Source organism: Lampetra planeri, chromosome 51, assembly GCF_965212315.1.
Source record: "Lampetra planeri chromosome 51, kcLamPlan1.2.h2, whole genome shotgun sequence".
In the NCBI taxonomy this organism is placed as follows: Eukaryota; Metazoa; Chordata; class Hyperoartia; order Petromyzontiformes; family Petromyzontidae; genus Lampetra; species Lampetra planeri.
In genome coordinates, this window is record NC_136157.1 from 3,743,595 (window position 1) to 3,770,730 (window position 27,136).

At 48.0% G+C, this 27,136-nt stretch overlaps 1 protein-coding gene across 3 annotated transcripts in view; it reads right to left on the reverse strand.

The window, feature by feature from the left end:
• LOC144734509 (transcriptional coactivator YAP1-like) overlaps positions 1 to 27,136 on the reverse strand; it is a 64,280-nt gene that overhangs the window by 12,019 nt on the left and 25,125 nt on the right. Inside the window, exons 2-6 of one of the 3 annotated variants that reach the window (XM_078616735.1) lie at positions 24,073 to 24,197; positions 22,508 to 22,621; positions 8,926 to 9,167; positions 4,110 to 4,222; positions 669 to 781 (exon numbers count right to left, since the gene is read on the reverse strand). In XM_078616735.1, coding sequence (XP_078472861.1) covers positions 669 to 781; positions 4,110 to 4,222; positions 8,926 to 9,167; positions 22,508 to 22,621; positions 24,073 to 24,197 — 707 coding nt within the window. Of the gene's footprint in view, positions 1 to 668; positions 785 to 4,109; positions 4,223 to 8,925; positions 9,168 to 22,507; positions 22,622 to 24,072; positions 24,198 to 27,136 lie in introns of all 3 variants that reach the window. The other 2 variants (XM_078616734.1, XM_078616736.1) reach the window with 2 other exon arrangements.

The following is a 27,136-nucleotide window of genomic DNA, read 5'->3' on the forward strand; positions in this document are numbered from 1 at the left end:
CATCATCATCATCACCACGTCCATGATCATGAGCGGCAACAGGTACTGATGTTGACGCTGTCAATAATTTTATATTTAAAGCTTTCATGACTGCAGGGATTCATCTTCTTGGTTCTTTCGGTAAAGTCACGTAGAAGGGAAATAATAAAATAATAAAATAAAACATAATAAAATACAATTCTCACGACGTTTCGACCACAACGCAAGCAGCCGTCCTCAGGTGAAGAACAGGTCTGTCGGAAAGACAGTGTCTGAATGAACACCTCCAAGCTTGGCAGCGTATATTTTTTTCCCTTCTACGTGACTTTACCGAAAGAACCAAGAAGTTGTCAATAATGTCGATGTCAATGACGAAGCTTCCATTGCTGCTGCTGACGACAAAGACGGTGACGACGATGACTTTACCGGTGACTTTACCGTGACTTTACCGAAAGAACCAAGAAGTTGTCAATAATGTCGATGTCAATGACGATGCTTCCATTGCTGCTGCTGCTGACGACAAAGACGGCGACGACGATTAACGATGAATACGACGATGACAACGCGTCCGCTGCTGCACCGCCGCTGCCAACGACGACGACGACAGTCACAACGATGTTCGTCGTCGGCGTCGCGATCGCAGGTGACGACGCTGCTGGCGGTGACGGGCGGCGCCGCGTGCTCCTCACCTGTGTCCATCTCATCCAGGCTGCTGAGCAGCTCCTCCGGCGTGCGCGAGAGGCTGTAGTTGCCCATGCCCAGGCCGCTGTCGGCGCTCGCCTCCCGCGAGTGGAACGGCCCACTGCTGAAATCACAAATTCGGGCGGTTAGAAGCAGGATCGCGGTGTCTATTTATACCGGAGGAAATCCGATGAGCTAGGAAGCTCTTGATTAGAAGCTTTCGTGACAGCAGGAATCCATACTCTTTGGTTCTTTTGGTAAAGTCACGTAGGTAGAAAATAAAATAAATCACGACGTTTCGATCGCAACACAAGCGGAAAAAATATAATACAGCTGTGGAACTGCTGTTCCACCGCCTGAGGACGACCGCTTGTGTTGCGATCGAAACGTCGTGATTTATTTTATTTTATACCAACGTGACTTTACCGAAAGAACCAAAGAGTAAAGAAAGCTCTTTTTCGCAAACGTACAGGAGGGGCGTTGTCGGGACGTGACAACACGGCTGAGCGGGAGTTGGCGCCTTGTTGGAGAGGTTCGAAGCGAGCAGGCCACCTTGCTTATCACTGCGGCGGTGGTGGTGGTGGTGATGGGGCGGAGGGTATGAGCTGTGTGATTACGGCCCCGTCTGCTTCACAGTGATGAAGTTCCCCCGGCGTAATGCACACGAAGGGTAGGCCGTGATGGTGTGTCGTCGGTGTCACGATCCAAAAAAAAATAATAAAGATCGTTCGCAAATTACTCGATTGGGAATCTTTATTGCGATATTTATCCCCACTGGCAGAACAGAACCATCTGTGAAACATATCGCCATCTGTGAAATACACTGCGCCAGGTGCTCGTTTACGGCTGAGTCGACCTAGGAGAGGCCCGGTTCAAAAAATCGTCACTGGTGGTGGCCGTGAGCGGGAATCGAACTTGGGTTTTGAGGTTCATCGTGTAGCACGCAAACCGTTGTACGATTACTTCCCACTCGCTAACATAAGACAAAGACCCCCCCCCCCCCCGTGTAGCCTTAACAGACATGTGGGGCAAGTGCTGTTAGCGAGCACCTATGAAGGCCGGCACGGCACACGAGGGGGTGGGTGGCCAGCACCACGCCCGGCCACCTTTGTATCCCCAGTAGCGATGTTTACACACCGCACCAGCTACTCATTTGAGGCGACCTAGGGGAGGCCCATGACCGGTTGAGATCATTATCGTCACTGGTGTTGGCCGTGAGCAGGGATCGAACCCGGGTAGCCTGGTTTGTAGCGCAGCGCGCTAACCGCTACAAAGACAAAGATCCCCACTACACACACACACAGCCACACACATGTGGCCAACACCACGCCCGGCCGCCTTTGTCTCCCTCGTGGCGTTTGCACATCGCACCAGGTACTCATTTGAGGCTGAAGTCGACCTAAGGGGGACCAAGAACCGGTTCAGATAATTGTCGCTGGTGTTGGCCGTGTATGGACGCACGCACAGTGCATGGACGCACGCACAGTGTATGGACACACGCACAAGCATGCTGAAAGTATCCAGGTGGCCGAAGGGGCGAAATGCTGTGCCAGAGACACTGAGAAGATGGTCATGCGCAAAGGCAGAGACGAACACTCACTCGCAAATACATGTACCGTGTACACACAAACACAATAATAATCATAATTTACATGTATTTTTAAGGCGCCTTCCACTAATTTCTGAAGCTAATAACAACTTCAACCGCCATTTGTCACAAAACGACGGAGTCACAGCCGCATGTGCCAGGCAGGGTGCTGTTTAAGGCGATGTGAAACAGCAATGGCAGGTCACAGTCGAGATTCACATGCTGTGGGCTAACTGGCCGAGGTAATGCCATCACATCATGGTGTGGTGTGGCCTCTGGGTCAGCGAGCTTGTGTACACACACAGACTTGTACACACACAGGCTTGTACACACACACACTAAAGGCTTGTACACACATCACAGTTAATGCTGTACAAACACAATGTTATTCAATGATCACTCAAAAGGTTCTCCAACTGCCGTTTACCAATTACAAACCATTCTAATCATGACAGTCTATCACGCTTTTAACAAATAACAGGTTCTCAGCCACATAAAAATTCAATTTCGCGAGCTACGAAATGATGACATCATATAACCACCTTGCTGTCAATTGCTCCAAAAAACATTTAGCAAAGTACTTATGTAATGGATCATAGCTTTTTTTTTTTACAAATGTAATTATCGACTTCGAATTTCATGAACATTTCGAGGGAATACAATAATTCCGATAATCACAGCAACAACAATATTTATCAACGCAGATGCCAGGTTTACCTTTAGATCTTATACGTTACGACACCGTAATATCCCAATATTTGTGGCAACCCCTTTAACAAGTAAACCTTCAGTGCCACTTGAACCACTATTAAGTATGGAAAGGGGCTGGCGGGCATTGTGCAGTCAGCCCTTGACAGAAACCCGAGTGATGGAGGGGTGTTTTGTTGTTGTTGTTAAAGGTACGTAAGATGAAATAAAGCATAATGCCATTTGGTGCTTTTGGCACCAAAGTCGTGGAACAGCTTACCCAGCAATCGTACTTAATGCGCCCAGAGTTGATAAATTTAGGACAAAATGCAGGACAAATTTCGATTTAAAGCTTTCGTGACTGCAGGGATTCATCTTCTTGGTTCTTTCGGTAAAGTCACGTAGAATGGAAATAATAAAATAATAAAAAATTATTAAAATAAAACATAATAAAATAATGAAATAAAATGTTAATTATTTTATTATGTTTTATTTTTTTTATTTTTTTATTTCCATTCTACGTGACTTTACCGAAAGAACCAAGAAGAAAAATGCAGGACGGTTATTTTAACGTAACGTGCAACAACTCCGGCGGATCGGCGCCAATGACGAGCGGAGACCCAATCGTGTCTTCGCTTGTCGATGTTGTTCTCTTGTTTGTTGTGCGGATTGTCTATCTCACGTTGTTTCGGAACGTGCCACTTGGGCCTGCAAACCCTTCACGTGGAAGCAATCATCTCAAACGCTGGGTTTGCTCTGGCTGCTCAAGATGTACTCCGTCGTCGGAGCGAGCGGTTTATAAATGTTAAACGACGGTCATTATATCCTCAAGCAGAAGATTAGTGCCGGATGCAGCAATCACATTTGCGAATGCGATTTGTAATTTGATCCTTACCCGTGTATCGATAGTTCAGTGTTAATGTGCCATTAACATTGAGGGACTGCGTGTGGTCTTGGTGTGGTCTGGGACTGTTTAGTTTTTTTCTATTCCTTGCCCAAGCTCGATAATTAAACGCTTATTTAGTTATTTCCTTACATGGTTACCCTTTTCTCTATTTGCTGTAACCTTGCTGACCCCGTGTGCCCAGACTGGACATCTGTGAAACAGTCTTAAATGTAAAACCCCGATTCTGATGATGACGACGACGACGATGATGATGATGAGGAGGGTCACCTGGAGAGGAATGGGTCCGAGGTGCTGCTGGGAAGAGGTCTCGGGTCCGGGCTGTGCGTGGGGTTGGTTGGCATCTGCGCCATCGGCTGAACCCCCTCGCGGATCATCAGCTCCTGCGGACACGGTGGGGGGGGGTTAAGGCGTAGGGTTTCGTCATCAGTGACTCCGTCGTTCTCCGACAGCGCTCGCGGTTTTTCTACCGGCTACCGCTGCGTGTGTGGGACAACCCGATGACAATGCGTCGTCGCCGTGATTGTGACGACGACGACGATGACGATGATCGTCATTAACGGCAGCAGTACAGCAGCAGAAGAATTGTCATCGTCGTGTCCATCAGCAGCAGCAATGGAAGCATCGTCATTGACATCGCCGTCAATCATCATGTTCAACATCAGTACCTGTTGCCGCTCATGTTCATGGCGGTGATAATGATGATGATGATGGTGACGCTGATGATGATGATACTGATGGTGATGAAATTATTGATGACTCTAGCGACGATGATGATTGTGATGACTATACTGAGCTCTGCAGCGACGTCTCCAGGAACGGCATCCGCACCTCCGATGAGCATCGTCGGCTACGTACGGTGGCAAAAAAAGTTCCGGGTAATATCCATGCTTTAGCGATTTTTTTTTATTGTATCAGGTAAGGCCCACTGAGCTATATAGCTCTTTTTCAGAAGCGACCTGGTCACAAATGATAGCTCAACTCAGTGGTTCATCACGTGGAAATGTATAGCAACCAAATGCTCTGAACGCGCGTAGATTCTAAATGTGGAGGGAAAAACCGGAGGCCCCCTGACAATAATCCACGCGGCCACAGGGAGACGTGCAAACAACAAATATACAGCAGCAGGCGTCAGGGTTGGGATGCAATCCACGAACTCCTGCACACCAGGCGAGGTAGTTAACATCTCGCCACCACCGTGGCGCAACACGTGGGCCGTCACGGTTCGGCGCTTGACTCACGATCGGAACACCGCGGGTTCAAATCCCGACTCGGTTCGTCGCCCTCCTGCAAGGCTCGTTCAAAGCGCGCACCGTGGCTATTGTGGGAAGTAAACAGCGGTGAACACTGGCCCACGCTCGCTTGCGCAGGAGAACACCCCCCCGCTCCTCCACGTGCCAAATTGCGCATCGCACCGAACCTCGCCGGATCGCGGAAGCTAAGCAGCGTTGAGCCTGGACGGTGTTTGGACGGGTGACCACCACTGTGCACGGACAGGCTGTCACAGGCTGTGGGGATGACATGCTCGACAGCAGGGGCCCAGTGCATAAGACTCCATTGTTGTACTGCCCTTCAAGTACATCTATGTTCACCCCCCACCTTCACCAGCGTGCTGCAGAGGCCTTCATCCACCAATTGACTGACAAATGGCTGCGACTTGTCCACAGTAGTGCAAGGACTCTCCTCAAAAACTCGATATGCCCATCACGGTTTTTATTTTCCTGAGCCTTCCCTGGGTAAAATTAAGGATTTTAACATTTATAATGATTATGATTATTATATTTAAAAAATATGTTTTTTACCCTCGACGTGCATATCCTCCCCCACCTCCCCCACACCCCCCCCCCTATTTGCGTGGCATTTTAAGACGTAGGGCAAGCGAACGCGTGCGCGCGTACAGGGAAGCCATGTCCGTCACGTGTGAGCTTCAGTATGCGTACGCGTGCCGGTGGCAATGTGTCGGCGTCAAGGAAGTCAATCCCCCATGGCTGGTCTCGTAACTAGGCCGTCATCCAGCAGTGGATTCACAACATGTGCCTGTTTATAAAAAAAAAAATCTCCATCACCTGCACGGTCCTCCAGTGGACAGAATCACAGTTCCTATGATCACTGTTGTGTTACATTGTTTGTATAGCTTTTTTTTGGTGATTTTGAAAACGGTTTGGTCTAGCCATGTTTGTTTGTTGTAGTACAGAGTTAGCCTGATAACTTTAATCTACATTGTCTTATGGTTGTTATTGTTTGACTTGCATCCCACTGGGATTTTTGCACAGCGTTGAAATGCGGTGTTTTTTCTGGAAGACTTTGCTGTTTTTTCATGGATTTGTCTGTTGCGTGTAGTCACTTTAAGATGTTTCTTGTTCGTGTTTTTTGTTTTGTTGTGGTTGCACCCGAGTCAAGAGCCGCATGGCTCGTAGGGCTATACTTCATGAATAAAACTGAAAATTGAAATGACGGATAATGTAACACCGGTTGTTCAAAATGAACTAAACGCGGGGGTTAATATTTGTGGGCTTTTTTTTTCCGCCACCACAACAACTATGACCCTGAACCTTGCTGCAACGGTGGGGAGGGCAGGGGGCGAAATCTGAGCGCTTGAAGCCAAAAAAAGTGCCCCTTTGCAATTCCCCCTCTGCAACAAACCCACGCCAGCGACCACCACGACAGCTTACATGCACACTCAGGAATGTGGAAAGAGTGGCCAGTGTCCGTCAAACGTTTTTTTTCTTCTGTCGCGCACTGTACATTTTTTTTAAACGCAAAACTTGGAGAAAAATGCAATATTTCTGCATCTCGCGACTTATCGTCGTCGCGATCGAGAGACGAGGCCTAATAGACCAAAAAAGTGTCGAACCAACTTCGTGCCGTAACTCCACCGGGGCAATGGACTGAGAGAATAAAACACATCTGTTTGTGAGCTGCTACGCCAGTAGTTTTAACTGAAGGTTGGGGGCTGGGCAGAGCAAATTGTGGCATGGATACCGTGCAGGTGATAATGTTAACTATTTTTTCGTCAATAAAAAAAAACTGTTCATCCGGAAACATTTTGAAAATGAATTATTTTTCTCAGGCTCCGTAGTGTAAAGTGCAGTCTATTATCCACTCTAGATGACCATTCTCGATGTCTGGCCTCTATAATTCTGTGCTTTGAATGAGGTCCCTTCCCTGAAAGGCCACATCGTTGTTGACGAATGTCTCGAGCGAGCTTCTTTGTTGTTTACACTTCTGCACCTCCGCAAACCTCGTCACTCTTCTCGTCCATTCCTATCCCTCTTCCTTCGCTCTCCCGCCACCTTGCACTACAGCTGCTCGCAGTCGAGAACTCTCCGTAGCAGCAGAGCAACTCACAAACCTCTGCCTCACTACGACACAGAGCAGGACCGTCGGCCACTGTCGGGCGTCGGTTTTTAATTTTTTTCCGTGGCAGCCCGCGCCGTTTTGTAACCCAATAATCTCGCTGCTGCTGCTGTCGCAGTAGCAGCAGCAGCGTTCAATCTACACCGACTTTAAAGAGACTAAGCAATTGTAAACTACTAAACTAATTTTATTTTACCAGGTAAGGCCCACCGAGCTATAGAGCTCTTCTTCAGAAGCGACCTGGGCCACGAAAGACAGCCCAGCGAAGTGGCCCATCGTGTGGACATTTTTAGCAGCCGAATACTCGAAACGCAACGTTGATTCTAAATGTGGAGAGAGAAACCGGAGGACCCGGGGAAAAAATCCACGTGACCATGGGGAGAACATGCAAACTCCAAATATACAGCAGCAGGCGTCAGGGTCAGGATCGAATCCACGACGTCCTGCACACCAGGCGAGGGAGTTAACATCTCCTAGCCACTGCGGCCCCACCTCCTCTCTCGCCTGGCTTTCGAGCGACACTGAGCTTCACTCAGCACTTCAGAGTCACGGTCATTTATGTCTGTGAAATACTGTGTACGTTATCAATTGCATCGTTATTGCTATTATTTGTAGCGTAACCGATTAATGTGCGTTTTTGAGGCTGGCCATGAAGTGGGGAGGGAGGCAATGGAGCGGGTGATGTGGAGATGAGTGTTCTTGAGCACCTCCGATTAGCATGGTTGGCTACGTACGGTGTGAAAGAAGTTCAACATACCCACACCACCACCACCAACATCAGGAAACCACCACCATCACTACCGCAGCCAACACCGCCACCACATCCTAAATTGAAAACACATTTCTAGATTTAAAACTAATTTCTTTGGAACTGCTTGTTGGGTTTAGTTTGTTGTCCTTCCCCCGCGCCTCCGATTAGCGCGGTGGGGCACGGGTGGAGGGGAGGTTTGGGGGCCAATACCAAAACAGCTTGAGAGCCACCGTCCTGTGCATAGCAAAGGCAGCACCAGAAGCTACTCTACACCTGCCCGAGCATGCGCGGGTGTGTGTGCCTTCTCGTGGCACAAAGGGGAGCCTTTGTGGGAGGCACGCTTCAGCCTGAACACCGCGGGGGCCCCGTTTAGGTAACCTCGCGTGCGGGTTCAGGCAACGGAGGAAAGGGTTGGGACGGGAATTCGTTTTTAGTCGTCGAAACGACGCAAAAAAAAATTATATTCGTTGATGGAGTGCGAATTGTTGTACAAATGCTCTTAATCTCCATGATTTTTTTTAATTGACACACTGTTAAAAAAAATTAACTCGGAAATCTCAGCAAGCTTGAGGCCTGAGCAGGCGACCTCCATGCACAACAGGCGTCTCAGACTATATGGAGTGGTGCTACGTTCTGGGCAGTGGCGAGGCAGTGCAGCAATAATGTCCATTGTTGTGCTGTACTTCAATGCTCCTTTGACCAACTCCCATTGACCGGTGTGGTGGTACCCTCGTCGAGCACAGGGCTGTTACATGTAGAACCACGCATTTAATCTACGGAGTGCATTTTAATATAGATACCTAACTACAGGTCAAGCTCCGTTTATCCGTGACCCGATTATCCGTCAATTGGTTTATCCCATTCTTTCTTCCAATTACCCATTGCACAACGGTGCGTGGGTTTCCGCGACCGCGCTGTACGGCAAGGGGAGGAGGAGGAGGGGGAGGAGGGGGAGGAAGGGCTCTGTGAGTCGCTTACCTGCTGCATGAGTTCTTGGTGACGATGCCACAGCTTCTCCTTTTCCATCAACACCCTCCGCAGTTGTAGCTTCTGCTGCTGCTGTTGCTGCTGCTGTTGTTGCTGTTGCTGCTGCTGCTGTTGTGGTGATACCAGGGCACACGCGGCCGTGTTCATTGCGTGCAGGCTCGGTACGGGGCCACTTTGAGGCTGCTGCACGACGTTCTGGGCTGGTATGGGAGGCGCGGGCGGCTGTGGAATGGCTGGAGGAGGAATGAGAGAGAAACGGAGAAAATGAGACGTGGAAAAAATGCATTGCCAACCTGGTCTCAAGCTGCTGATACAATAACGGTTCCAAAATGCGATCGCTTTCGTTCAATTCTGAACTGAAATGTCGGGCGTTACGTGGCGACGAAGATGCGCCGCAACTTCTGCAGCACCGATAATAATTTGTTGAAGTCGTAATTGTTTTCTAAGCTGTGTCCATGAAAAGGAAGGAACAGACCCAAATCCCACGTGGGGCAAATGTGCCCCTTTTCAAAGATGTTTTCGCGAAAGCCTGCTGATAATCTCCATCTCCAGTAGGGAAAATTGCCCATGGTGGAGGGGGGTGTTTTGGCCCATATTGTACAGAAATTACGTTGAACATGGGAAACACAACAAAGACAGATCGAGGTTGAACGATTAGTCGAGTAATCGATTAATCAACCCAACCACTCAAGCACCTCAACCAATCAGGCACCCCCTTAACAAAAAATGTTGGCGGCTCCCACATCCTGAAGGAGGGAAACCCCCCTGCAAGCCACACCCAGGTGTGACGCGGCTGATCATTCTGATGACATCACCAGGCTCCACCCCTTCACCTCCTGTCCAGCGGCGCACGTGGATACAGAGGTGAGACTAATTCCCCAGCTCTTTTCGTGTTATCAGAGTCATCGAGTAACTGAATCGACAACGAGCAGAGTCAACGATTAATTAAGTAATCGGACGGTCTGGCTCTGATAAATGGTCGTGCCAAGTCAGTGCGAGAAAAACTCCCGCAGCAAAAAATTGACGGCGGGGAGACACCGCGTTTTGTGAATGCTGCTGTAGGAAAATGATCTTTCCGCAAAATAGTTGAATATCAATGTTGTAAATTATACGCATTTGCATGCACACAGCCATACAGGCACTTTGAGGCTCTAACTCAGGGGTGGGGAACGTCCGGCCCGCGGGCCGTATGAGTCCCGCGAAATCATTCGGTCTGTCCCTGCCAAGGCAACCGCAGGCGGGACTCGAAATTCAATAAATCTAGGAGCAAACCTGGAAAAGCAGTTGCGAGTAGCAACATCATCAATACCAGCTAACATCACACGCCTCACCAAAGAGAAGCAGTTCCAGCCATCGCATTAGGGGTGAGTTAATTAAATGTTTGACCAAATATAACGGGCAAATTTTGAAGTTGATAATTTTGTATGGCCCGCGAATGATGTTATAAATATCCAAATGGCCCTTGGCAGAACAAAGGTTCCCCACCCCTGCTCTAACTGATAAAGGCTCAATCGATACAGTACGACAACACGAATGCTGTCTGTGCAATGTAATCCTCACCTTTTTAAAAGCAATAATTATAACATCCCCTCAATACGCAAATATGACACACATTATGCCACGCATCCAATTAATTGATCTCCCAACTACCGTATTATTACAGTCCATTCGGCATCATGTCATAAAGTGAATATATTTCCGCACGGAAAACGGGAGCTAGCAATGGCACCACGCTGAGTGCGAGGATCGCCCAAAAACTTCCTCTAAAGTCGCCGTGATCTCCGTCAGTGGGGTGGCAATCCTCATCACGATTTGCAACAAAACAAAATCACGCGTGGCTGCTCGGATTTGTGTATTTGACGTTCGTGTCCGTGGCTCTCAACGCACCGATCAGCAGGGCTACGTCTCGTCAACTTGACTCCACGTTTTGTGATATTGATGTTTCTTTTATTATTGATTTAGCTCACACTTAAATAAAACATGACACTCGTGAATAGTTGAATGTGCGAATGGTTGATGCGAGATAGAGAGAATGTTTGCATGTTCATTAAATTCAATTTTTGTTACATTGTTTTTTCAATACTGATCTAAAACTATAAAAAAAAATTACTGGGTAAGGCCCACTAAACTATATAGCCAAATACTCGCGCGCTTATACATGTGGTGGGAAAACCCGGAGGACCCAGATATAAAATCTACGTGACCACGGGGAGAAAGACACGCAAACTCCAATCGTAAATCATGTCTCTATTATTGCCCTCGGTGTATTTGTGACTTTACATTTACACGTTGATGATTTTGTAACAAAACGGTCGCATGTCACTCTAAACCTTGCGCTTGCACCAACCCGATATGTTGGTTTCACTGTGGAATGCAGATCAACGCGTGCGGACGCACAGCGAATGTGGCGGCCTTCATAGGTGCCCAACGGCACTTGCCCCAACAGACTGTTCAAGGCTATGAGGTCGATCTTTGTCTTTGTATGTGTATGGGAAAGCAAGGGAAGTTTCGCATAATTGCAAATATTTACATCGCTGTACCAGAATAATTTCCATCTTGTACAGATAAAACGGCTGATCGATGTCTGGATGTGGTCAACGGATGGCTCCCTGTTGGTAAAACCTTATTATTCGCTGGTGATCTGGTAATTGCTGCTCACTCGGTCAAGCGGCATTATCTTGCTATCTGCTGTGTTTAGCTGTGCGGAAGCTACCTTGCCTATCACTCCACACAACTGTGGCCCTTCCCGGACACAGTTGTGTCTCAATGTTCACGTAACAAGGACCCTTTAAATGGAACATATGCGCCGGTTAAAACATTTAGGGAGGCCCGTCTACGATCCATCTGGGGTTTAACCGGGACGGATTGTGTGAGGAGCTCACAGACCCTTGAAGGATCTGGAAACAGTTCCAACAGTGAGCTCCTCCAGCAGGCGAGGTCATGTAGCCCGCATTCCCAGCCACCACATGCCTATGCAGCTTATGTTTGGATGGATAGAGGGGGCTAAACAGGCACGGCATGGGATAGAGAAGAGATAGAGCTGATGCCGTACAGGGGGATGTGGAGCTGAGTGGACGTGCCGATCACCGGCACCAGCGGTGTCAAGATCGGCCTCTGTGGTTGAGGCTCGCGAAGGACGCTACTGGGGGCAGTTGCCCTTTAACAACGACGGAGGTCAGAGGAGCTACGCCGGGCAGCTCAAATGCGGCGAGTGGGCACAGCCGGAACAACAGGTGGGTGCATCTGTCAGTCATCTCAGTCAGTTAGCCCACAACAACTGGCTCTGTCCCATGACCCTCCTGCCAGTGAGCCTTCTTCCACACACCTCACGTGGCGTCAAAGTGCAATCTGGCCGAGCACAAGCACTGTGGAGATGTCACCACCACCTAGTGGCGAATGACAGCTGCGGTTGATGTTGTCGTGTGGAAAGTAATCTGCCCTTTCCTTTGCATGTGGATGATGAGCGCCTGCGAGTGAGAGCCCATGCCCATGCTGGCGTGCACACGCGTGCTTGCCCGAGGATCGCTTTTATGCTGCCACTAACACGCTGGCAGAGCCACCAAGGATCTCGGGGATTCACGGATCGGATGAGTGGATGGACAGCGAGAGCATGTTGCCGCTTCAAATAACTATTAAGATGCGTCTCGGTAGATTAAAGGGCTCGGTACCACGTGGTGGCACTGCCAAGGTCATTGGGTTCTGATGCAGGCAGCCACCTGTAATTAAACTGGCTTCTCAGGTGTAGCAAATGATCTCAGCTCGGCCACCAACGAATGTACAACGACCTTCGTCCACTACATCTCACTCACTTCTCTCCCCCTGTCTCTCTCCCTGTCTCTCTCTCTCTCTCACAACACCCATCGCTCTCCCTATTCCAGACTCTCCCTTTCCTGGCTCAATCTCTCTCGCCTCTCCCTAAATACTCTCTCTCCCACTTGTTGTCACTTTCCATCGCTCGCTCCACTTCCCATTACGCTCTCTCTCTCTCTCCCTCTCTTGCCTCTCGTTTCACGGCCTTTCACTCTCTCCCAAACCCTCTCCGTTCCTCTTCACCTCTTCCTCCCCCTCTATATATCTCCCTCCCTCACCACCCCCCTCTACTCCCTCCCTCACCTCACCCCTCTATCGTCGTCACACCATTATTGGCTCACAAAAATAAAAACACTTTGCTGGCGGACGTTTCCGTCGCTCATTCCTGGGAACGGGGATAATCCACGTTGCGCCGCACACCGAGTGCCGGACAATTTCACTCGATCGCAGCACTGCGAGGAGGCCTGGCAAGGAAGAGGCGTGAGAATGACAGAGGCAGGAGGATGGCTCTGGGCCTCCGGTTCCCCCGCGAGGGCCTCTTCATATCGGCCAGCGCCAAACAGCCTCTCTGCGAGCAGCTGTCCATTCCCTCCGCAGTGAAATGGCAAAAATAAAAAGCGGCAAAGCGGATACTCTTTCCAAAACAACTGCGTTGGTTCTGACGCTACGAACGCGGAGGCTAAACTGGGATGAATTCTGCGGGCTGGGTCAAATTTAAGCCCGGTCGGACGCCTGCCGATCATGTTACCGCCTACCCAGAAGTACGCTTAATGCAGGAACAGCTTCTGTTAATTTAATTTTAGGGTGTGGGCTCCGTTTCGTAAAGAATCGTTGGGCGGTTGCGAATCCGTCGCGGCACGCTGAGCGCATCGCGAGGAACGGACACTACCAGTACGGAAGTTTTGTGAGTGTTCCTGCATGTACAGATGCTACATTCCTTGGAAGGAAGAATGGAAACGTGGTCATCGTTAATGCTGCCATAAAGAGGAATCATTATCCATAATATAGGTTTTTTTTGGGGGTTAGATCGTGTAAATATAAATGTGTCGTTAAACCCGCCACCACCCGACATAGCCAATTAGTACGGGTTGTCACGTAAACAAAACATGCCAATTCGTTACTAGTGTGTTGGAGAGTAAACCCACAACATTTACCATTCGAGTACGATGTTTCACCAGTAATTACAACGAGCATCATCAGGTGACAGCCAAAGTTGTAGAGAAATCCTCCTGTTTCGGTCTTAAATAGAGGGATACATGTGATGCCATCACTTGTGACACACTTATATTTTCGCGATCTAATCCAACACCCTCTATTAAGAATAATATCGGTCGCGAAAGCCTCCAGCTACGTGTTAAAAAGGAATCACTCTATGATCGGCGATGCCTCTGGCAATGGCACGGCAATGATTGCGTTTTTGTTGTTGTTGTTGTTGTTGAGTTCTCGTTAGTTGTGCTCATGCGCCACTGTGAAAGCAGTATCACGACAAATAACATAAAGCTGTGTTTCACGTGTGATCAAATCATTATCATCACAGAATCATGATGATGATGGCACGGTTGGCTACGTATGGTGCGAAAGAAGTTCAACATACGTACATGGTCAACCCTTTTGGTTAAGCCATAGAACAAAGGCGGTCACCACATCACGCACTTTCAGATGCACTTCTGTGGCCGTCTGGAACGCTCTTTTTCCGACATTAGGATGCCACTTGAGCTATGCCACTTTAAAATAATATAGATTGAAAACGCATTTCTTTAGAACTGCTTCTTGTGCATTCGGGTTGTTGTCCTTCCCCCACACTTAGCACGATTGGATACGTACGGTGCAAAATAAGTTCTACACACATACACACATGGCAAGCTCACTGCTGGATGAAGGCTTCCCCAAGTTGTATCAAAGACAGCGATGATAAGATCCTACTCCATTAAGCTGGTCAGTGTGGGTTGGTGGAGATGGGTTGCTGGAGGCAGGACCGGTTCAGATTGCACTCGGCCAGCCCTGTTAGCCGTGGCAGGAAGTCAAACTCAGATCACAAGGTTTCTAGTGAAGTGTGCGAACCAGTGCCGGATTATCCTAGTAGCAAAAGTAGCTACATATGCTACGGGCCTCGCACTTTCAAGGGCCCCGCGCTAAACGCTTTCAAGCTATCAATTCCGGTTCAGTGATTCTGCACTTGCTCTATCACTACAATACTATACCGCCTTCAACTTTTATGAACGACTGGGCGTTTAAGTTTAGCGATTTGTCGTATTATCTGGCTTTATAGCAAATGAAAAAATACAATTACTTTACTGTGCAAGTTAAAAATGTATGTGGTTTAATATTTACGTGTTTTTATTTTATTTAAGACCCTTTCTAACATATGCTACAGGCCCCGCACGAGTTTAATCCAGCACTGGTACAAACCATGTCACTGCTGGCAGAAGAGCCTCCACCAGAAGGAGACCTGGACAGGCCCTCTAGATGGTATTTGGTCTACCCTTCCGTGCCACACAGACGCCTTGGAAGAGGTGGGCCACGCAGATTTAAGAAACTCGCGCCGATGTTTTTAACTGTCGCGCCGGGAGGTCGAATTCTGGCGCGCTGTCCATTGCAGCACGGCAGCGCCAGGCGGATACGGGGAGAGAGAGAGAGAGACCTTCGCCTGCTGAAAATCACAGAACAGCTGATACTCAGACGGTTGCGTACAGTGCCGTCAGGAGCGGAACAACTCTGGAATGCGTTCAGTTATTCCGTGCGCGCTGCGACCGCTGTTCAAAGTCACAACACAGGGAAGAGGCTGCCCCTGTACTCAATCAGGTTTGCGGCCAAACATCTGGTCCCGATATCTCTTGCTTCAGCCCTTGAACTCGCCGCTTAGCAAGAGGAAAAATGGACAAGGCAGAGGCGCAGCACTGCAATGTCCTGCTCACGCCACTGCTGGCGGAAGGGCCTTCCACTGGAGGGAGATCTAAATTGTATTTTGGCCTACTCTTCCACACTGGATAGACGTCTGGCAAGTGGTGGAAGTGACCCACGCTTTAACCCACCGCATGCAATTTGCTTGTCGACAAATGCTGGGGCACCCATCGGTTTCTGACCTTTCCTGTACTTTGCACGACTATCGTCATTTTTGTTGTTGTTGTAACGTTCTTATCTGCCCCTACTGGACATTTGTGAAGAAGGGCTTTGTAGCTCATCGGATTCCTCCAGCAGTGTAAATACATATTCTGATGTACTGCTGGGTGGACAGAGGTGGGGGAGATTTAAGAAATTCGAAATTGTTGTAGCCGTAATACAGGTTTTTTTTGGGGACAGATCGCGTAAATACTTACGTAAATACTTACGCGATCTAAACCCAAAAAAACATGTATTGTAGATGATATTGGTAGCGAAAATCTGACCACGTGTTAAATTGTTTCAGCTGCCACGTCGAGAGAACGGACCTCTGGACTGTACTTCTGATGTGCGCTCAACTTTCCACCTCTGCGCAGTGTTTGGGGAGCTGGGTGGGGGGGGGAAATATAACAGAAAGTTTTTTATTTCAAAGTATGTGGAACAGAGGGCGCAGTGCCAATCGCTTTGTGCGCGCGTGGATGTGTGTACGTGTGCGTGCGAACGCACGCGTGTGGCTTCAATTACATCTCCCTCCACCCCCTCTCCGTGCCCGCAAAGGAGCATTAAGGGTCTTCCAGGAATCATTTTTTTGTTTTGCGAGGAAAACGAAAATACGCAGCGCCGCCGCTGTGAAAGGTGGCTCTCGCTGAAAGTTCGCAGCAGCGAATCGCGACGTTTCCATCAAACCATCACTGCTGTGAAAAACATCAAATTCGGCTGGAGTTAAATTCGCGCTGCTGTGGCACGTTACGTACGCACCCAATTCTTACCTAAATGCACTGGCAAATATTGAACATACCAGAGGTGTGGACTCGAGTCATGTGACTTGGACTCGAGTCAGACTCGAGTCATGAATTTGATGACTTGCGACTCGACTTGGACTTGCATAACAATGACTTTGTCCCACCTATGAGATGTGGACTCGAGTCATGTGACTTGGACTCGAGTCAGACTCGAGTCATGAATTTGATGACTTGCGACTCGACTTGGACTTGCATAACAATGACTTTGTCCCACCTCTGGAACATACTCTTTGGTTCTTTGGGGTAAAGCAACACAAGCGGTCGTCCTCAGGCGGAAACGTCGTGATTTAATTGAGTTGTTTTCATTTAAATTTATCTTATAATTTTTTACCTACGTGAATTTACCGGAAAAACAAAAACAAAGAGTATGGATCCTTGCAGTCAAGAAAACTTCCAATCTAGAAATAATACAGCAGTGGAACTGCTGTTCCAGCGAGAGAGCTGTTACAACAAGAGATTATTTATGTGGCGATGGGCAAGCAGGCGGGGTCTGAGCTGGAAAGGAATTCCATCCCCGGACGCAAGCACGTCAGTTGTGTTAATGGGGGAGATTAGGGGGGTCCAGCAGTTGCACTGCTGGATTATTATTTTTTCTGCCTGAGGACGAAAAGTCGTCATATATATTTTTTATACCTACGTTTATTTACCGAAAGAACCAAAATGTATGGATTCCTGCAGTCATAAAGGCTTCAAATCAAGTATTGAACCTAAACGTAACTACCTCCGTTGCCTTTGCCTGGTATGATGGGGTGGTTTAGTTTTATTTGTACGTGTTTGGGTGATTTGTTTACCTTTCTTGTAATTTGTACGACTATCGTGTTACCCACCCCTCCTGAACATCTCTGAAAAAGAGCTTTATAGCTCATCGGATTCTTCCAGTACTAAAAAAAAGTTGTGCCACACGTAGAGCGACAAAGATTCGCCCATGTGTGGCCGAACAGGCTGCCCGGTGGCAAGTGCTGCTATGAACTAACTATGAAGGCCAGCACGGCACATGACCAGGTGGGTGGCCAGCATCACACGTGGCCGCCTTTGTCTCCCCAGTGCTGATGTTCAGGGGCAGACCTAGAAACTTCCCAAGGGGCAGGGGGAGGCGGTAGTCCCAATTATTTAATAGGGCCCTACATAAATAATAAATTAAACATCATGGGACCTCCTTTGCCGGTACCAAAATATGATAATAGGGTTTTCCCCTTTTTCTGGCCAGAAAAATGGGGAAAAACCTATTATCCTAATAAATAAAATATTCAATTTATTTTCTCTTCTAAATATCAATCGATCAATGGATCCCCCCCCCCCACAATCTCCCCCCCCCCCCACTGACACAAGGTGGTAATTTGAGGATGAGTCAACTGAAGGATCACTCGGGACACGATCGAGACAGCGATACGCTCGGCTGGGAATAGAACCCGTGTCGCCAGTGTGGCAGCGCAGTGCGAACACCACTCACTGTACCGCTGGCTTGCCACACTTGGGGCGCAGCCCAATACTTGCTTTGTAAGTTGGGAGAGGGGGGGGGCATCCTGATGGCGTACGGTCCACCTGGCGAATTTGACGCGTACGTGTCAGTTCGTTAAATTGGTCCTGATCCGTGAGTCAGATCGCCGTGAGTCAGATCGCCGTGCGTGCGATGCCAACGCACGTCACATGCCCTCCGCCACCTGGGAGAGCCGCGTGAATGAAGATATCTTGTGCGCAAACAAGCCAAGGTACGGCATATTCTCTGCATGCTCCTAGATTAACATACTGCATATACGTAATGTATGTTGATTAACTGTGAATAACCCAACCAACAATGGGTATCCATTGTCATTTATATGACTACATTAACCTGGCACCTGAATAGCTCACAAGTGACGACATCACATTTACCCCACTTTATTTAAGACCGAAACAGGAGGAATCCTCCACAATTTCTGGCTGTCGCCTGATGAAGCTGGTTGTAATTACAGGCGAAACTTCATACTCGAATTGTAAATGTTGTGGGTTAACTCTCCAACACACCGGTGTGCTGAACTAGTAACTAATTGGCACGTTTTGTTTACATCACAAACCTTACTAATTGGCTGTGTCGGGTGGTGGCGGGTTTAAACACATTTATATTTACACGATCTAACCCAAAAAAAAAACTTTATTATGGAAGCCTATGTATTACTGCTTCAGAGGGCAGTCCACGGTGATTAACGATTTGACACGGATGTTTCGCTGGTAATTACAACCAACATCTTCAGGCACATGCCAGGGTTCAACTCTTGCAGGAATATCAGTGAGTAATTGAAGGGCCTTCTAGACTGGACATGCCCCACCCCTCTCCACCACTTTATCAGAGTTAACAGTAGTTCGACTGTGACTCGGTACTGAGCCTACTGTCAATGCACTACTGTGTATACAAAGGGTCTGTCCGGCATTTGTGTCAGATGTATGGAGAGATGTTAGTGACCTCGCCTGGTATACAGGAGGTCGTGGGTTCGATCCCGACTTGATGCCTGCTGTATGTTTGGAGTTTGCATGTTCTCCACGTTTAGAATCAACGTGCATTTAGAGTGTTTGGCTGCTCTAAATTTCCACGTGATCAGCCAATTCGTTCAGCTATCATTTGTGGCCAGGTCGCTTATGAAAAATAATATATAATAGCTCAGTTAATGAAAGTAAAATAAAATAAAAATCACGACGTTTCGGAGGCAACACAAGTCTCCGTCATCAGGTGGGACCGTCACAGCCAGATTTGCTGCAAATCTAGAAATAGCTCAGTGGTCCTGACCCGGTAAAATAAAAAGTAAGTTCAGAGTTTAGTTGAGTTATACAATTACAGACTCAAAAAGAACACTGTGGTTTTTTTGCCCAAAATGTTGTCGGTGCCTCTTAGCCACGTCTCTACAACCGCTTGCGAGTGTCCGGACATCCACGACACCCGCGGTGGCCGAGGCGCTGCCACGCCGGTTCTCTTAACCCACCGCCCACTCACTCGCTCCGCTCTCCCCAGCGCTCCATCTGCCCGCCAATCCATTCCTTTTTTCCGAACCGCAGCGCCACATTTCCTCAATATTCGTCGCCTCCCCCGAGCTGGCCGTTGCACGTGCCGTGCCCACTCAACTCCCCTTGCTCGACCCCCTCTTGCCGCGCAACAGCTGAAGCAGCCAACGCGCGAGGCACAAATAAGGCAGCACCCCTCCCCCCCCCCTCGGGAGAGGAATGTAACAAAACACTCAAAGTTAGGCGTGTGGATCGCAAGAAGAGGGAGAGAGAGACAGACATTTGCGAAAACGCAAAGTCCGGTGGCTTTATTATTTCCGCAGTTCCCGCGAGTGCATCACGGATGACGCCGCGGTGGTGTAAGAGGTCGCACGAAAACCTGACTCGCAATCCAGAGGTCGCTGGTTTTTTATTCGTTCTCCCGGCGCAGCAGTTTAAACTATGGCGCAAGTTTATTAAATCCGCCTCCCCCCCGCCTTCCTCCAGCAGAGGCATGGGAAAGAAATTGCAGGGCCCTTACCGTCATCACCTTTTAAGAATGAATTGAGGCTGGCCTCTGTTGGCACAGGTTCAGTTGAGATTAACCTGTTAACTCATGGTTATCTGACAGAGTAGTTGCAGTGGTTACGGTGCTGGGCGCTAAGCACGTCGACATTGACTCGAATCATTCGGCGTGGCAGGAATTACAGAAAGAAAAAACTAAAGTTAATTAAATTTATCGGTGCCGAGGCTCCCACAAGGCCATGCGGGAGGGCGTGTGGCATAGTTTGGCACCAGATATCCTAGAGTTGCGGTCGTGCCACTACGGTTCGCTGCAGCGAGTACAATGTGTTTAAAAACAACGGGGCAGCTACGCCTCTCTAAATAAAATTAACGCTGGAACACGTTTGCGCGTTCCCAGATGCAGCCGTGCGAACGGGACACACACCACCCTTGCAACGCGTCTCAGAACGGGAGAGGGTTAACGGTATACATCAAAGACGAGCCACGGTGCGATTGTGGCCATGAAACCCAAACTATGGACCACCGTAGTTGCCAGCAGGCCTCGACAATGCCGTTTAGCTCCTGAAAATATTGCCGCAGGCAAGAATTGTATAGACCAGTCATGGTATTGCTACTGTTGTGCTCAAGACAGCGTTCGTATGGAAGTGAGTGCGATCTCCTGACAACTGCACTGATATTCAGTTGTGAGCGATTTTAGCAAAACGTTACCGGCAGTGCGACCAGCAGTCGAGGCAGTTCTATCACCGTGCTGTATTCCCACTCAGTCTGCTAAGGCAGGGGTACCCAACCCACGGGCCGCAGACCGGTACCGGTCCGTGGCCTGTTAGGAACCGGGCCGCACAGCAGGAGGTGAGCGTTTTGGAAAGCCCACAAGCTCTAGCCCCGAGCCAACATGAGTTAAAAACAAACGTCGCTGGAGAGCTTCTTTGAAAAGGGGGAAAGACCCAATGATGAACCCCCCCCCTCCTCCCGGTCCGTGAAAATATTGTCTTCCATGAAACCGGTCCCTGGTGCCAAAAAGGTTGGGGACCGCTGGGAAAACGGCTGAGGACATTTGAGGCATGTGGTTATGATGCTGCTTCCACCGGATTGTTGGAGTATATTTTCCCCTTGGCTAATTAAAATGCTGTACGAAAAGGGTGAGGTGGCCAACCGCTGTCAGATAATGATAGACAGATGCTATACAAACATAGGAGGATTTATTTTACCACCCGAAATAAAACAATGGTTATGTTTACCAGCCCATAGGCTGCCTAGAGTGTTTAGTATAGGCTGGTAAGCAACATGGGTTAATAATGTTTACAGGCTGGAAAGTCTAACCATTATTTTATGATCATGCTGAAACCCATGCCGGTGTTAAATTATGGGAACCTTGTCAATTCAGTGCAGGGAATTGCTGACATGCATTCAGTCTGCCGCAAGGCTATCCCTTGGCGATCAGGCTTGAACATGGATTTATGGCTTTCTTTTGCGGTGGAGCCAATGCACAAGAAGAAGACCAGCGTTTGGTTGTTTGCTTTTTTTCTCTCCAGCAGCATTTTGTTTGAGCAGGGTGAACCCTGCACTTGTTTAGACTTTCTGCTTCCTATCTGGGGGAAACACCGACTTGTGTTCGGCCAGATGCTGCCTCGGGAGATGAACACGAGAGAGAAAGTGGGGGGGGGGGGAGTGTTCATCGCACAGACGTTCATGCACAGCTGTGTTAGTGGCCCCCATGGGTGGGGACATTATTTTAAGCACATGCCTCGGCAAAAAAAAAACAATGGCATAGTATGGCACGGAATTAAGACGCCCAGTCCTTTTTTGGCAATAGAGTCAGAAATGTCGTCCGCTCTGCGTGTGCATCTGTCCACTGCGCGTCTAGATCCGCATCACGCGACACACGCGCAGCAACAAATCCACCGCAACTTTAAAGAGGCTGTAGAAGGCCAAAAATCAGTTTCGTCAGGGGGTTTGAAGAACCCTCACCCTGGCTCTGCACCTCCACGTCGCGACTGGAACTTGCATTGTATTTCACGATGAATGTGCGAGTTAGAAACTCTTTGATTATTATTTCAATATTTTTTTTGTTAGCCCGTCTTAACGTTTCTGTGCTTCGAATGCCACCTGCCTCCACCCACATTAAGGCCTGGTCGGAATCAGAATTACTTATTCATCCTGGAGGAATCCGATGACCTTTGAAGCTTTTTTACACAACATGTCCAGCCCTTAACATGGGGTGGGGGAAATCGACGAGCGGTAGAATCGACAAGCGAAGGAATCGGTCAGTGGACGAATCGACGAGCAGAGGAATGGACGAGTGGAGAGAAATGGGCGAGTGGAGTTTGGTGGGAGCGTCAACCGCACGTCCCTGCGGTGCTACAGGCAAGCAACGTGGCGCTCACCGGCTCGAGAATCGAGACGTGGGTCCATCCACGATGTGGTTTTAGTCTTGTGGTTGATGAAGTACATCTCTCCCTTCTGGTTCACCGCCTCCTCCCAGCCGTCCGGAAAGGACCCTTTTGGTAATAAAAAAAAAGGGGGAGCGACGCGAGGGGAGTCCGTCGCGGTTGAATTGCTCGCACGGCGGTTTTGCCCCGCGGAACGGCAGCTGTGCATGACGAGGTATGAAATTGGACGAATTGCCGAGTGAATAATGTGACCAGAGGCAAAACTGGTGAACGGTGTTCATAATCAGTTTAACACGTGGTCGGCTTTCGCCACCGATATTATCCACAATAGGGTTTTTTTGGGGGGGATAATATAAATATGTCGTTAAACGCAGCAGGATTTCACCTGATGATGCTCGTTGTAATTACTGGTGATGCGTCACGGTACTCGAATTGTAAATGGTGTGGGTTTACTCTCCAACACCAAAGCAGCGTGGTGTAGTAGTAACGAATTGGCACGTTCTGTTTACATGACAAACCTTACTAATTGGCTGTCGGGTGGTGGCGGGTTCAACGACACATTTATATATTTACGCGATCTAACACAAAAGCACCTAACTTATGGATGTTCATAATGTTATCGCGGATGTTTGTTTTATCAGTTGGAAGGATAGCAACATCATCATAAGCAACATGATTAAAATGATCACTGATCTCATAATCTATTCTGCAACATCATCAGCATGTGACCACTCATATCCATTACTACCACACCTGTTCTTCACGAATATGACTACTGCATTACGAGAAGCCATCATGATGCATCACCACATCTGTTAGCGATAATGGTTTTGCTACTTCTGCATATACCCACAATGGCAATGATGGTACAGCTGTTACTGCTGCTGCGGATGATGACATTGCTGTTGATTGATGATTATGATGACTACAGTGGTCGTGATGCTGCCGTTGTTGCTGCTGATCATAATGACGAGGATGAACACAACTCATACTGACAACAATGATTGACAATGGACAGATTTACAAAGAACCTGAGCCACAATATACAATATATCGCGATGGGGAGCCTTATCACTCACTCTAAGGTAAGACCCACTGAGCGAAAACTCTTGTTCATAAGCGACCTGGCCACAAATAATAGCTCGAGTGGCTTATCACGTGGTAATGTATAGCAGCCAAATACTCTAAACGCATGATGTTGATTCTTAATGTGGAGGAAAAAACTGAAGGACCCCGAGAAATATCCACGCGACCATGGGGAGAGAGAGAGACACAGCAAACTCCCAATATACAGCAGGCATCGTCAGGGTCGGGATCGAACCCATGGCCTCCTGTATACCAGGCGAGGTAGTTAACATCTCTTATCCCCCGTGGCACCGCCCTATGACGGACGATGACAGATTTACAACAACAACAAGAACAACAAAAAATCCCACCCACAATATACCCCGCCTCACTTGCTTGCGCTCTCTAAACCGATCCACAAATCCTGGCCAGGCGAGATATTCTTAACGGGCAGCGCAGGCAACGAGGGAGCGGGGTGCGGGGGGGTTAGTCACCCAGGACGTGGACGCCGTGCCGGGTCGGGCCGCTGGTCACGGTGGTGCGCGACGGCGGAGAGATCAGACTTGCGTGGCTCATCGTCTTCCGCGGGTCCTGCCACGTGGTCGTCTGATTGTTGTGGCTGCAAGCGCAGAACGGAAGGCAGATTTGTGTCAGGCGCCCGAGCGTTAGGCTGAGTACTCGCGAATACCACGTCCTGTATGCCGTGGATGGATCTCCCATGGAATATAACCGGGAAGATGGCTCAACGGGATCATCTGTGTAGTAAATAGACGATTGCTTGCATGGCGATCGAAACGTTGTGATCTATTATTTTTCTACCTACATGACTTTACCGAAAGAACCAAAGAGTATGGGTTCCTGCGGTCACGAAAGCTTAGAATCAAGATTGAAATTAAACAAACTTAAAACGTACATTGGTTGGTGAAGGTTTGGGTGGAGCCAGTGCAGATATCGCTGATGTCCGAATTAGCCGGGAATCAAACTCAGATTGCCGGGTTCATCGTTTAGTGCGCTAACTGCTGCATCACTGCTCCAACCCAATCAGTCAGATTCGTTTCTTCTGTGGCCGTCTGGAACGTTCTTCCGATTTTAGGAAGCCACCGGGAGCTATGCACTTTGAAATAATTTAGATTGAAAGCTAATTTCTTCATAACTGCTTTTTGTGTTTCGTTCGTTGTCCACCCTCCGATTACCACATTTGGCTACGTACGGAATGAAAAAAGTTCAACATACATACACGTGCCTACTGCCGCTGCCAGTATAAAAGTCATTTGTAACATCTTCAATGGGAAGTAAAGCCCTGACTGGATAGGTTTCCGCGGCGGTGCCGTAAGTATCTCTGACGTGCTTTCGGGTTGTCCCACGTGTCCGACGTTTCGAACCGAAGCTCCCAGCGCGTGGGGCGAAATGTGCAGCCTCACACATGGAGAGCTGTACGAATCAAGAACCGTTTCATATTCTTAGGTTTTTTCAGTAAAGTCACGTAGGTAAAACATCAAAATTAATAAAAATAAAATAAAAAATCACGACGTTTCAGAGGCAACACAAGTCTCACGTCGTGATTTTTTATTTTATTTTATTTTTATTAATTTTGATGTTTTACCTACGTGACTTTACCGAAAAAACCTAAGAATATGAATCCTTGCAGTCACGAAAGCTTCAAATCTAGAATTAAGAATCGTTTCCTATGGCCACATGGCAACCCAGCCGGCTGGCAGTCTCCCGGTATGACGTGATGGCCGGGATCCACAAACCCTGCCCTGAATGCGGCGGTTCAGAGCTGGGACAATTCGTCGCATATTCGACTGGCAATGTTTTTGCGCAGTTTTTGTGGCCCTCAAATTCGGACTCCTGGAAGTCACGTCTGGCGTAGCGCGGTTATTGATGCCGATGGCGTGACCATGGCCAGCAGTCAAATGGAATATGAACAGTGCCGGATTATCCTAGCAACAAAAGTAGCTACATATGCTACTGGCCCCGCACTTTCAAGGGCCCCGCACTAAATGCTTTCAAGCTATCAATTCCGTTAAATTTCGATTGAAATCTTTCGTGACTGCAGGGATTCATCTTCTTGGTTCTTTCGGTAAAGTCACGTAGAAGGGAAATAATAAAATAATAACAATAAAACAGTGATTCTGCACTATAGTACTACACCGCCTTCAACTTTTATGAACGACTGGGTGTTTAAGGTTAGCAATTTGTCGTATCATCTGGCTTAATAGCAAATAAAAAAATACAATTACTTTACTGTGCAAGTAAAAAATGTATGTGTTTTAATATTTACTGTACGTGTTTTTATTTTATTTAGGGCCCCTTTATAGCATATGCTACAGGCCCCACACTAGCTTAATCCAGTACTGAATATGACTCACGGTAAATCATCCAAAAAGCCAACATTATTCCAGGCAAATGATTTATTTTCATCGCTTTGGCTCTGACACAAAGCAGCCTGTGCTTGTGTGCGTCAACACACCTCCACTAGGCAAGTAAGAACACCAAGACATGCCTGTCCATTGAGTCACAGTGCAGTTGATAGATTCAGATCCACTACTTTCCTGGCTTGTATCAAACTCAGCAGAAATTTGCACACAAGGGATTTTTGTTCAGACTTGAATACATCAAAGCATAATTACTGTTCACAGAAATTTTAATTGGTATATATGTACATTTTAAAAATGTCATTATGATTTATTTTTTTGGGTTAGGCCACGTAATGACACTGGCCGCATTTGTGTCCTCAGGTCCTCCACCACCTAGCATGAACAAACAAAATGATAACTTTAAGTTTAGAAGCATTTAACCGGGGGAAATTATTATGATTACAACTCACTGGCAAGTTGAAGAACTATTCCCAAATAATTTAGCAATCGGATACGTGATGCTTCACGTGAAACTACAACGATCACCTTAACGATTATCCAGGAAGTGAGAATACGAATCCTATGAAGTCAGAAATGAAATGTACCATGAAATACATACGGCCCATTTGTCCATGTACCTTGCTCACTGCTCTGTGAACCCCTGCAACCTGAGTTTGATTTCCAGTCATGACCGGTCAGCGTGGGTTGGCGAATGGTGGGTATCCAGCACCGGTGCAGATGTCACTCGCCACTGATGTTCGTCGTACTCAGGAATCGAACTAAAGTCAGCGGGTTCACAGTGCGGTAACATGGTCTGTTGTATGTATAATACGAGGGCGCGGCGGTGGCGAGATGGTAACTACCTCGCCTGGTATACAGGAGGTCGTGGGTTCGATCCCGACACTGACGCCTGCGGCTATGTATGGAGTTTGTGTGTTCTCCCCGTGGTTGTGTGGATTTTTCTCCGGTTCTTCTGATTTTTCCCTCCGCATTTAGAATCAACGTGCACTTCGAGTATTTAGTTGTTATACATTTACACGTGACAAGCCACTTCGTTGAGTTATCAATTATGACCAGGTCGCTTCTGGTAAAGAGTTACATAGCTAAGTGGGCCCTTACCTGGTAAAAAAATATATTATATTTTAACACACGTGAACGTGTCTATGTACAAGCGTGCACATGCAAAATGCTGATTTAA